This window comes from Sinocyclocheilus grahami, unplaced genomic scaffold (genome assembly GCF_001515645.1).
Source record: "Sinocyclocheilus grahami isolate Dianchi unplaced genomic scaffold, SAMN03320097.WGS_v1.1 scaffold137.1, whole genome shotgun sequence".
NCBI lineage: Eukaryota > Metazoa > Chordata > Actinopteri > Cypriniformes > Cyprinidae > Sinocyclocheilus > Sinocyclocheilus grahami.
The window spans coordinates 841,580-853,934 of NW_015505316.1; the positions used below are offsets into that span (position 1 = coordinate 841,580).

The 12,355-nt window shown below is 39.0% G+C and overlaps 2 protein-coding genes across 6 annotated transcripts in view; one reads left to right on the forward strand and one right to left on the reverse strand.

Moving 5' to 3' along the window:
- Positions 1-571: 571 nt before the first annotated feature.
- On the forward strand, positions 572-4,684 carry LOC107591144 (RING finger protein 223-like). 2 transcript variants are annotated; one of them, XM_016280187.1, is made up of 3 exons: positions 572-597; positions 754-826; positions 3,693-4,684. In XM_016280187.1, exon 3 carries the CDS (start codon positions 3,737-3,739, stop codon positions 4,379-4,381), a length of 645 nt encoding a protein of 214 aa, XP_016135673.1. In that variant the 5' UTR covers positions 572-597; positions 754-826; positions 3,693-3,736; the 3' UTR covers positions 4,382-4,684. The 2 variants fall into 2 exon arrangements, with proteins under 2 accessions (XP_016135673.1, XP_016135672.1); XM_016280186.1 differs by lacking the exon at positions 572-597 and having other exon boundaries at positions 617-826.
- Positions 4,685-6,803: 2,119 nt separating this feature from the next.
- Positions 6,804-12,355, reverse strand: part of LOC107591094 (tyrosine-protein phosphatase non-receptor type 11-like) — a 49,389-nt gene continuing 43,837 nt past the window's right edge. For 2 of the 4 annotated variants that reach the window (XM_016280106.1, XM_016280110.1), the window contains exons 13-16: positions 10,855-11,006; positions 10,049-10,149; positions 9,563-9,677; positions 6,804-8,277 (exon numbers count right to left, since the gene is read on the reverse strand). In XM_016280106.1, coding sequence (XP_016135592.1) covers positions 9,596-9,677; positions 10,049-10,149; positions 10,855-11,006 — 335 coding nt within the window. In that variant the 3' untranslated portion in view covers positions 6,804-8,277; positions 9,563-9,595. Of the gene's footprint in view, positions 8,284-9,562; positions 9,678-10,048; positions 10,150-10,854; positions 11,007-12,355 lie in introns of all 4 variants that reach the window. The other 2 variants (XM_016280109.1, XM_016280108.1) reach the window with 2 other exon arrangements.

Here is a 12,355-nt window from a genome sequence, read left to right on the forward strand (position 1 = left end):
GCCATAGCTCAGTTCATGAATATAATATCTTACAGAGGAGTTCGTATAATAATGATGACGGCAACCCACATACAAAAATGAGACAATGTTAGGATATAACCATTCATGTGTTAACCTTCGCTAAGGTTACAATTTTTCTTTTGCTGTTATTGTAGCTTTCTCTGACTAGACCGACATTTAAAACTACTTACCAACTAACTAGTTTAATATATTTTACTGAGCATCCAAAGTTATTGACATGAAGGCATGCAGGTTTACTAAAGATAAAATGCTCATTTAAAATGTTAAAATACTCAATTGTAACTAAGTTTTGGTATTTCTGAAATTCCAGGAAGTAATGATGATACAAACCAATCAGATTATATAAAAGTATGCAGCATGCTGGGAAATTATTGGGGAAGACTAAACAACAAAGAAAGAAAAAAAGAGGATGGGCAGATGAAGAGAATGGAAATGTTATACTATGAATATTCTTTCCTTCATCCCAACCCGCCGCCTCCCCCATCTCTGGCACTCCCTCAAGGCCATGTTATTGTTCCTACCTATCAGTGTCATTTCCATAGCGAGTGCTGAAAGAGAGTGGATAAATTGAGGCAGGTGAGAGTGGACACGAGACACTGAGAAGGAGCGCGGCAGGCACCGGCAGCCCACCTGCGTTCAGCTCCACTTTTAACAGACTCCTAAGAGGAGGACATTACATTATCAAGAGGATTGCTGACAGCTCCAGAGCTGATAATGCATTTGTGTCCTTAGGGAGGCGAAGTGATGAGAAGATAAAAGAGGAATCTGGACAGATAGAACACTAGAGCTCAAGTTATCAGAACAGGTAAGAACATGTGCAATACTTGTCGGCCACATGTGGCGGTTCTTCGGCTGATATACGGAAGGGCAGCCATTTGGAAATAGAACTGAAGTGAAGAAAAACTGGACGGGTTACTCAATGCCCAAAGGGACGTTAACTTTAACTGCCTATTGTGTGATTCTAATCTTGTTTGAGAAGACTGGAGAATGACGTAGAGGAAGATTTACAATATTGGAGAGTGAGGTGAAGTTACTGCAAGACAAAGTGGAGCACACAAAGTGTTCTCAGAGGTCTGGTAGAGTGTACAATTCATAAAATGCATAACAATACAATAAAACATTTTTATCATAAAACCAGACTAAAAAAAAAAAGGGTTGAGATTTGAAATGAAAAATAAATAAAATATAAACTAATCAAATTGCTTTAAATACCACAAGTGAATTTAGGCATTTCAACATTATAATGCACATTACAGAAAATGGATATTCATTTAGATTTTTGCTAAAAGCAACCAGTGTGATTCTTAAACTTTTAGCATTCAATTACTAGCATTTTTAAAGTGCATGAGCAATTACATATCCAATGTAGTCTAATAAATTAGACTGATAACTAATATGGTAGCAATATATTGTGCACACTTAAAGGTTTGTACCTGTTTATGGTTAAGTATAATGCATATAACAATAGATTAAAAATGCATTTAAAATGTGAAATTCTCAGGGTTATTTTCAGTATTGATGTCAAAACAGACATGCGCACAAGACATCCAGACTAAATATACTGACAGAATGTTGTTGAAGCCGTTTATATGCAAATGAAATTAGAGAGACCAAAACCTAGGGGTCAACAGGGCTTCACTTAAACCGTTTATGACCTTTCCCAGACAAAAGCACATAGGCTGTGCATTAGCTTGCTAACTGCAGTTTTGTCCTTGGGCTTCAACCTAGACATTAAATCAAATTAGTGGAGCTACTTTCAAACCCCTCCCTATCTTCCCTAATGGCTCTTGTTATCAAACAGAGGTTCTGTAGATTTGAGAGTGTCATGTGAAAGTTCAAGCATCAGGGCCTGCTGCACACGGGGAAGGAGAATCAGGTCAAGAACATTGTCAACCCTTAGTTCGTTTTGCCTGGGGATCAACGGAGGCGGTTGAGTTAATGGATAACCATGAACTCGTGAGTCGTGCACTAATGGTGGTCAAACAGTTTTGCGTTGAAGTGTAGATCATGAAAGGAGATAGACAGAAAGGACTCGGGCCGCAGGTGTTCTTGAGGCCATGGCTCTGAGTCTGGGGTTTTTACACAGTGCTGAGAGACTGGCTGCCTGGGCACCGGCCTGTTCTCCAGGAATGCCAAAGCCAGACCAATATAATGGAGAACAAACAGGAGCATTGTGCAGTGCAGGGATGGAGAAAGAAACAGACACACGCACACACACACACACACACACACACACACACACATAGGTCTGCCCTGCAGGGCTTGTGAACAGGCCATCTGCTCTCAACCAAACCCCCACCTGAACCTGTGCAGGCACAAAACCACTTAAAAGAGAGGCTGGATTGGAATCACATATTATTTAGCTCAGGATGGGCTGTGTGAAATACTTCACTGTATTATACAATGTATAATTTTAAACTTGTTGATAAAATTCTTCTCGGCTCCAAATGCCAGGACTAGTGGAGCGATGACTTTTAGAGAGCCTTAGCGTGCTGAAAGGGTTTCTGAAGGACAGTGGTGCTGACGTTGGCAGAATAAAGACAACAAAGCAGTCTGTGTCTTACTAACATTGTAAGCACGCGTGTTTGACCTTTACTAAACTTCTGTACATCCTTAAAAGTAGATTATAATTAGAACCAAAAAGTTTATACAGCTTAACGCCACAAAACCTTATAAACGTTTCTTCTCTAGCAAAAAATGGTTATTGATAAGACACTTATTTACTGAACCTAAAGGGCTACAAAGAACTATTTAATAACATTTTAAGAACTTTTTATTATTTAGTTCTTCAGAAAAATATCTATTTACTGCTGTTTTAAAAAGCTAAAAAAATCTATGAAGAACTGAGAAACCAATAATGTAACGTTAAAAAACACTCTTGATCTCTAAAGAGCCATATATCAAATCAAGAACCCTATACACTCTTGAAAAAAAGGTTCCAAGATTTCAGTGATGCCACAGAAGAACTATTTGGGTTCCTCAAAGAACCTTAAGCTCTTAATGAACCAGTTCTTAAATTAACCATTTTTCTTGTGTGAAGAACATTTTAATAACCTAAAAAACTCCACAGTGTGCATACAGTGAAAATTGTTCTTTGCTGAACCTAAAGGTTTGCAAAGAACCAGTGAATAGTCTTTTTCATTTGATACATATTTAGAAAACAATATACCAATATATCGATCTGAAAAACCATTAGGAACTAAAATCCAAAGAATTGAATAGCAATAATAAAAAATAAAAAAAAGATCAAACGTTTACAAAGAACCATTTAAGAACCTTTATATTTAAGAGTGTATGGTCTAAAGCAAGGAAATGCAGGAGGGCAAATGGTGTGAAACAAAACAACGCAATACAATCAAAACAGTGAATGCACAGTAACAAGATTCTGTGTCGAACTGATGACCAACTCAAAGTCACAGTTCATTTTTTAAAGGGCATCATACAAAGGCATGATGATGAATCCATCTTCTTGCGTGGGCTTGTTATGTGGCCCATATCTGATTGCACTGTAATGTCCATACAACTGTGTATTCTCAGTGCTGTCCACATGCAAACAATCATAAATCACCTGGCGGTAAATGTTTACTTCATAAGCTGTGCCCTAGTTTTGCTTTAGAGCGTACGGAATGAACCTAGAGGTCATTTTGAGATATTTGTCTTGCTTGTTCCAGTGAATCCGTACGAGGAAGAGAGTGGAAGACCATATTCCTGGGAGATGGAGCTGAGCCCTGCGTTGTGGCACTCCCAGGTGGTACCGCTAGAAACAGACCTGGAGAGGGTGAGCTCTCATCCCGAGTGCTCCATCTGCTTCAGCACCTACGACAACGTCTTCAAAACGCCAAAACAGTTGGACTGCACTCACACCTTCTGCCTCGAGTGCCTCTCCCGCATTATGACCACCTCCATGGACCCCCAAAACTGTAAAATCTCCTGCCCCTTTTGCCGCCAGCCCACTACCATCCCAAAAAAGGGGCCTCCGGCTTTGACCACCAGCCAGGAGGTGCTGTGTCGCCTGCCCATCCACCAGCAGCAAGAGGAGCCTGTGTGGTTGGATGGGGAGAGGCTGTGCTACCAACGGCCAATAGATATTCCAGGCGTGCCAGCATTCTGCATCTGTGTCGATATTGGGGCCAGTGGACAAACCGCCGTATCTTCTTCACAAACTCGACCGCGACTTGGGCTTCTGGAACGGCTGATGGATTGGAAGCGTTTGCTTCTCTTTATATTCCTCATGATGCTGCTGCTGGGGATCGTTCTGTGGCCCCTGCAGTGCATCGTCACGACGGGCTCCATGCGTTGTGCGCCCCAGAACTTGCAGATATCTACTACCACACCTTCTACTACTACAGTCAATGTATAAGTGAGACAGACACGTCTAGATGGATATTGGACTTGCTAAATCAGGATGACTGGTGTCAGTTTACATCCATACCTTTGTGCAAAGCCTGCTGGGTGCTAAAGGACTAAAGGCAAGCAGCTGGACTGCAGTAAAGACTGAAGAACTGTATCGGGATCATGTGAAGGAGCGTGAGAAAACTGATTGATGATCAACAATGATCAAAACAAAAGCAAAACCGATACAAAGTACGGTCACATTAGTTCTGGTGCAAATTTGCAGGCAAAAAAGGTGCAGTCAGTAGTATAATGATGTGATTGAAAGTAACCAAGCAATTCGCGAATTCACATTACCAACATCACAAGTCAAATGTGTTTTGAGAACGTTTTCACTCTCGTGAAATCGCACAGATTCCTATTGAAATGACTGGACTTTGCCCATGAGAAACAGTAAATGTGGCTGCAACTCAATCCAAAGAAAACAATGTTTTTTTACTTGTACATTTATGTATATATTGTATTTGATTGTATTACATTCCATGAAGAGTATTTTGTTTACAAAAAATAAATAATTGTTGCTGTAAACCGCACAAGGAGGTTCAAGGAACGGTGTCATGAAATGTTATTCAGGTTTTAATAAGTGCAATATTCATGATATCACTGATAACTCAGGTCGACAGACAAAAGAAAGGAAAAGCAAACAGGCTCACGTGGCTCTAACTGATCACATCCTGCTCTGGGACAGTTAAACGAACACGCCTCAAAGAATAACCGTCTGAAACCTAAGCCCTGCGGCGACGAGTGCTCTGAACACACTCACACCAACTTAAACTATACCACTGTGTGTGTTTCTTAGGGATGAATTATCAGTTTCCTACTTCCAGGTGTATTTATGAAAAAAAAATGTATTAAACGAGAGAGAGAGAAGGAAATTATAAAGAGGGAAGGAAATAAAATATGGGTCAGAAACTGTTTGTTTGGAGCAAGGTAAAATGAGTCAAAGACAATTAGTAGAAAGTTCCCAGTGTATGCTTTATTATGCAATAACTAGTCCTGTATTATTATTTGAGATGCAAGTCTTTACATCAGCTGCATCTTTCAGGGCAAAAGGCATTTTAGGCTGAAACAGTGCAATAGGGAACACAGTCTTTATCACACAAGGACAATCAGCACGACACAATTCAGATCAAACCTACTGATCACCAACTGAGATTACAAAAACCCACCAATATAGTATTCAAGTAAATTTAAAAAGAAGTCTTCAAAATTGTGACAATGCAAGCAGATAGCTTTATAACTGTTGATGTTTTGTATAATAGTAGAAGCAATAATAATAAATGTTAACATCGTCCTAAAATAATATGCTAAACGGCTGTGAATATTTCCATCACTGTATTAATGAACAAATGAAATGTACAATTTACAAATCAATAACTGATTCAATAAAACAAAAATACACGACTCATCTATAATGCAAAACACCACACTGATGGCAAATCAACAAAAAATATCCATTATATATACCTCCAAACAAAAGGACATTCTGACAACCATAGACACTATACCTTGCAGCAGTTCAAATTGAATTTCAAGTCTTAATATGCCATTACATTTTTGACCCATTTTCACAGAGGTAAAAATAAAACAAATTTAAACAGCAGACAAACAGCTTTCAGATGCCAGTAGTACATTGCTGTCACATGATCAGGTACATAAATCACAAATTCATTCAATCAATCAGTCAGTCAGTCATTCCAAGGACAATGATTATCATACGCAGTGACATTGCTTTTACTTCCTGGAAGGTCTGACAAACTGGTTCTCTAGTATAAAACCCAAACATTTCATCCATTCAAGTGCAAAAAAAGCAGACCCAGGCCTCCCTCTGAACATGTACGGTAGCCCTTCAAGATCGTGACATCACAGATCCCCTCATGTGGCCACAACTAACACCACATTCACAGTCAGACGCTGATTAATCACTTACTTTATCTAAGACAAGATGTACACTACTTTAATGTTTTTAGTCTGTAAGATTTTTTTAAGCGTTTTCACCAAGGCTGAATATTTGACCAGATATAGGCTGCATATATGATCTCCAAAAATACAGCCAAAACTAAAATATTGTGAAAATATTATTGAAAAAAATGTTTTTTTTTGTTTTGTTTTAATCTACTTTAATTAATTGTAATTTATTCCTGTGATGGCAAGGCAGCCATTACTTCAGTCTTCAGTATCAAATGATCCTTCAGAAATCATTCCAGGCTGCTCAAGATATTTTTTAATCATCATCTAATGTTAAAAAAGTTTGTGCTGCTTCATTTTTTTGTGGAAAACCGGATACATTTTATTTTCAGCATAACAGCATTTAAAATAGAAAACTTTTAAAATGTCTTTATTATCACTTTTGATAGATGAATGCAACCCTGCTGAATAAAAGTATTAATTTCTTTTTTTTTAAAATCTTACTGACCCCAAACCTTTACTGACCTGGTAGTGTATATATAACATCTTATGACAGCACTGCTGACCTCACCTAATAATAGCTACGTTTGGATTACGGCCATGTTTTAAATTACTTTTTTCGCCCTACACAAATCTATTTCTTTAATCTTAGCTGTGGGCCATCTGGCCTGCCTCCTTTTTAGCTAAAGTCTCCACCGAAATGCCATTCACGTCAACAGCTCGCTCGACATCCTGACGTATCCCCTCCATTGTAGATGTTCAGTAACACCATGTTTTTCAATTGACGGTTTTCATTCGAAGGCCTCAGTGCAATCACAACCCGCTATTGACGTAAAGAGCTTTATCGGGCTATTTATAACACCGCAATACACACACACCCTGTTTATATGTGATAAAAGAGCTTAATGTGTCTCTTAGGAGGAAAATGTGGAATAATATAGTTAAAATGCATTATATAAAAAAATGCCAGGCCTAGATTTCAATATCACATTCACAAATATCACAAGATAAAATTGCTCTAAAGGAATCATAGTTGCAAACAAAATGACTAGTAACAAACAAACAAAACCCTACCTAATAAAGGCTCACCTGATGTTTTCAGAACAATAAAGCCTACGCATAGAGGGAGGAGCCCGCTGATGAAGAGGCAGCCTGATTGGTTGATAAGCCTTTGATTGACAGTAGCACTTGACTTCCTCCAACGGTTCATTTGCCTGGAGGTAATGCTCAATAAAAAAGCATCAAAGCAGAAGCCTTTATGAATATGATGCACAGGCTGCTAATTGGCACATACTGTATAGATTCTACCACACTGTACCAAATCAGCCCATTTAAAACACCTACTTACATAAGATATCCAAATCATTGGTTGAACTTTGACCAATCACCTCCCATGTGCTCTGAAAAGAAAAGGGGGGATCCTTGAGGCAGGATGGTGTAATTTTCTTCTTCTTATATCACCGTGCCACGAGCATCACTCAGCAGAGCGCAAATAACCGCTGCTTGTGAGATACATATCAAAGGTCTTTGGTTACAGTAGACGACATCCAGTAGGCAAAGCAAGGTCTGGAAACAGCCGTAGACAGCATGGAAAGAGCGTAGCTTCATCCAAAGTTACGTCACTGAGTGTAAATATTCATATTTCATATATATTTCACACATGTACAAACCATCATGTAGCTTAGTGCAGTGTAGAGAGGCTTGTTAGACTAGAAGTGGAGAGAAAGCACCAAGTCACGCGTCCTTTGCGGGAACAATTTCGGCTGCTGTTGAGGCACTTGGTTTTGGAGTGTGAGTTTCTCAGACGTAGTCAGTCAGGAAATGAAGAGAGGAGTTGTTGGAGATTTCGGTGGAATCTCTAGCTGAGCGGCTGGGCGGCTTCACCCCCACCCTCCACCCCCCAGTGCTGTAATCCAGCGTCGCTCCATGATCAGGTGTTTCTACACAGCACCTCTGCTGGAATTGCAAAGGAAAGGACGAGAACATTTAGAGATGCATTCTTTAAACAAGTGTGCCACTTTTACACATATGTCTTGGTTCTTTTGCAAATGGTCAAATCTGATGCATTAGTCCAGGCAGTGGAGAGGTGTATCTATTGTACACTGGTTGCTATAGTAATGATGTAGGCATCAGCAAGATGCCAAATTACTTTCTTTTACAAAGGCTGAGTGCCAAGCTGTCAGTATGGAAAGAGGAGGAAAAATTGACATTTTATGGACACGAGTAGACACACGAGTCTTTTCGCCCCTATATCTACAGTGTAAAATGTGCCAAATTTTGCAAGACAAAACTGCATATTTCAACTGGGGTCTGACAAATAACACATCTGATAAAAATAAAAATAAAAAAATAAATAAAATAAACCCAAACCACATACTCTATAGATATGACTTTGATAGGTTTTTGCTATTCAGTCTACAGCTAACTATATTTCAGTCTATGCCTACATTTGGATTTTTGCTGTCAGCATAAACAAAGCGTAATTATGGTAAGTACTTATTTAAATACACAACAGTCATCAGTCATATAAAAGTAATGGCTGCATTTATTTGATCAAAAATACAGCAGAAACAGTAATAATGTGAAAAATGATTACAATTTAAAATAACTGATTTTTGTTTAAATATATATTTTAAAATGTCATATATTCCTGTGTTGGCAATTTTGAATTTTCAGCATCATTACTCCAGTCTTCAGTGTCACATGATCATTCAGAAATCATTCTAATATGTGGATTTAGAGCTCAAGAAACATTTATTATTATTAGGAGGATTCGTTTGATGAATAGAGATTTCAAAAGAACAGATATTCTATGATTTTTTAAACAAACAAACAAAAAGAACGAAAAACATGAAATGATTATTATTATAATTTAAATTATTATAATTTACTATCATTTTACTATATTATTATATAGATTGTATTTTATGTATTAATTTGTTTATAAAGTATGTATTTATTAACCTTTGAAAACATCAGTAGCTGTGCATATTCATTGAAGTATGGTGTTATTTTCAAGGCCATTTGGCAAACAGTACTGTTCTGTAAGATTATACTTTTTCTGATGGTGGGCTGCAACAAAGACACAACTCTCACCCCCATCTGTTCCTTACTGTCTTTCTCCTTCTCATTCTGTTTCTGTCTCTCTACTCCAACAGCCTTGATGCAGGTGTGTGTGTGTGCACAGAAGCATGGCTGCAGCAATGTGTAACACTGTGAGTGCGAGGGTGGAAAAACATACTCCCAGACTCCCTGAGACAGCAGCCCACATGGCTTATCTCCTGGTATTGCTGCTGGCTGAGCCCTTTGGATTTTTGATATTCAAATTCTCATAAACACCGGAGTCATCGTTCATTCTGTGGAAGAGTTGAATAGAAGCATGTTACTAAAATAAACAGGAATGAAAATTCTATTCGAATCTATTCGATTATAGGGATGCTACAAAATCGAAACTGACACAGTTATATACAAACATATTTTATGACTTGATGTATCGTATGAAGTTGCATATTGTGTTTATTGTTCTAGAACAACTGACTCACAGCAGCGTCAGAATCCTTTTGACGGAAAATGATTCACTTAGCAATAAATACCTTTAGAATTGAGGAAGTGTAGGAGATAGTAGAGTTTACCTGAAGAAACTCATTAAATGTTTTCCAGTAACAACACTGTGTGGGCCATTTTTCAAAGTGTGTGTTTGTGTGCAACACAGGAAATCAGCACTTACACAGATGAAGAGCGAGACGAGCTCATGTTTGGCTTGGCTCTGGCATTTGACATCTGTGGGTACTTGATGTTAGAGTACTCTCTCTCCTTTGTTTTATTCCTCTGCAAAAGAAAAAAAAACAAGGAATATAAAACTGACGCATTTTAATGTATATAAATAATGGATGTCAAATATTTAAATTATTTAGTACTTAACCTTCTATTCAACAAAAAAATCCTAAAAAAACTGAATGGTTTCCACAAAAATATTAGGCATCAACCAATTTCAGCATTGATAATAATAAGAAATGTTGTTGTGCACCAAATCAGCATATTAGAATGATTTCTGAAGGATCATATGGCACTGAAGGCTTGAGTAATGATGCTAAAAATTCAGCTTTGCCATCACAGAAATAAATTACATTTCAAAATATATTCAAATACAAAATAGTTATTGTAAATTGTACCAATATTTCACAGTATTACTATTTTTACTGTATTTTTCTATAAATAAATGCAGCCTGGTGGGCATGAGAGGCTTTCAAAAACATAAAAAAATCTTACTGATCCCAAAATCTTGAATGGTAGTGTATATGTTTACTGTATCTATCAAACGGCACTGGAGAAAGCTTAATTTATGCAGAAGTGCTCTTTACTTATCTAAGCTGCACAAAAAAGTTTTAATGTTTCGTCAAACTCTTCAAATAATTAACTAACTTTGACAGTCCTAAAAAATAAATAAGAGCAGAATCCAAAAGAAGCATTGATATTTCATTCCGTCAGTGAATTTGTCACATTATTATCAGGTGAAATTAAGTGTGTAGGTACCTGCTCCTCTTCCAGTCTCTTCTGAGCCGTGTCAATGTATTGCTGAACAGCCATGTAGATGAACTTGTACTGAGCCTCGGTCTGAACCATACCGGATCGTTGCTGGCGAACTCTCTGGATGGTCTTTGGGATGTCGATGTCACAATCCAACCCTTAGAGTCAGTTAAGTTGTGTTATTTTTTATCATTTAAGGGGTCCTATTATGCTTTTTCACTTTTTCAACTTTAGTTAGTCTGTATGTTGCTGTTTGAGCATAAAAAAGATCTGCAAAGTTACAAAGCTCAAAGTCCACTTCAAAAGGAGATATTTTATTTAACAGAAATCACTTTTCAAAAACTACAATGAACGACTCGTTTGGACTACAACGCATATTTTCATTGATATCACAAATACCGACGAATGGGACTAGACCTGGTTGAGCTGCACTAGAGAAGGCAACGAGTGTTCCCCTTCAGGAACTCGAGCTGCATCGAGATTCGCTTTGGGAACACCTCTGCGTGACCACGTTCTGAAGCACGTGTAAAATCAGTCCAATGGAGCAGCGAGACGTCACGAGCGAGGTGACGTGAGCGCCAGGAAGTATAAAAGCGCATCCAGTTAGCTTCTGCTCTTCAGTAGCGCTCTGTGTATGTGTCAGTCTATTTACTGCTGTCTGTCAGTCCACAAGCATTCAAAAGAATATATCAAAGTCTAAACTAATATCTATGGTGAGCAAATGGCATTACAGACGTTGTGTGCCAGATGGCAGCGGGGGATACACACGATCTGTGTCTTGTTTGTTTAGGAGCGGAGCATGCACAGTCAGCTTTCGAGGAGCTGATTGTCATCACTGCGAGTTACTCTCGCTGCGTATGCTCCGCTCTCGCCTGGCTGTGTTTGATGAGACCGGCCAGGCTTGCGTTGCAACCCACACCCCTCCACAGAAAGGTCGGGGTCGGGCGACGCTCTCAGTCGGGGTCTTCTAGACCGAAAACGGATCTGCGGACCGTTATTTTATCTAAGAGGACCTCGGCTAAACGGTCCTACCATTGTCAGGTCCCTGAGGGCAGCCCCACCGTATTTCCATGTTTAAAGCGGATTTCTTCCCTTTGGCCTGTGACTCTCACCCCGCACTTTCACGAAGTGTGTGGATGCAGATCTGGCTCCTTTGTGACTCCAGGGCATCCGCATACTCAATTACATCGACGATTGGTTGATACTAGCTCGATCGGAGCAGTTGGCGGCTCAGCATCGAGATGTCGTCCTCGCCCATATGAGAGAGCTGAGGTTAAGACTAAACGCCAAGAAGAGTGTACTTTCTCCACAACAGAGAACCACTTATTTAGGTGTGGTGTGGGATTCAACGGTATACCTTTTGGCCTGCTGTACATGAGACCCTTGCAGTGGTGGCTCAGGACCAGGGGATTTTCCCCGAGGGGGAATCTGCTTCGCATGATCAAGGTCACACGGCAATGCTTACGTGCCTTGGACATGTGGAAGAAACGTTGGTTCCTAGTTCAAG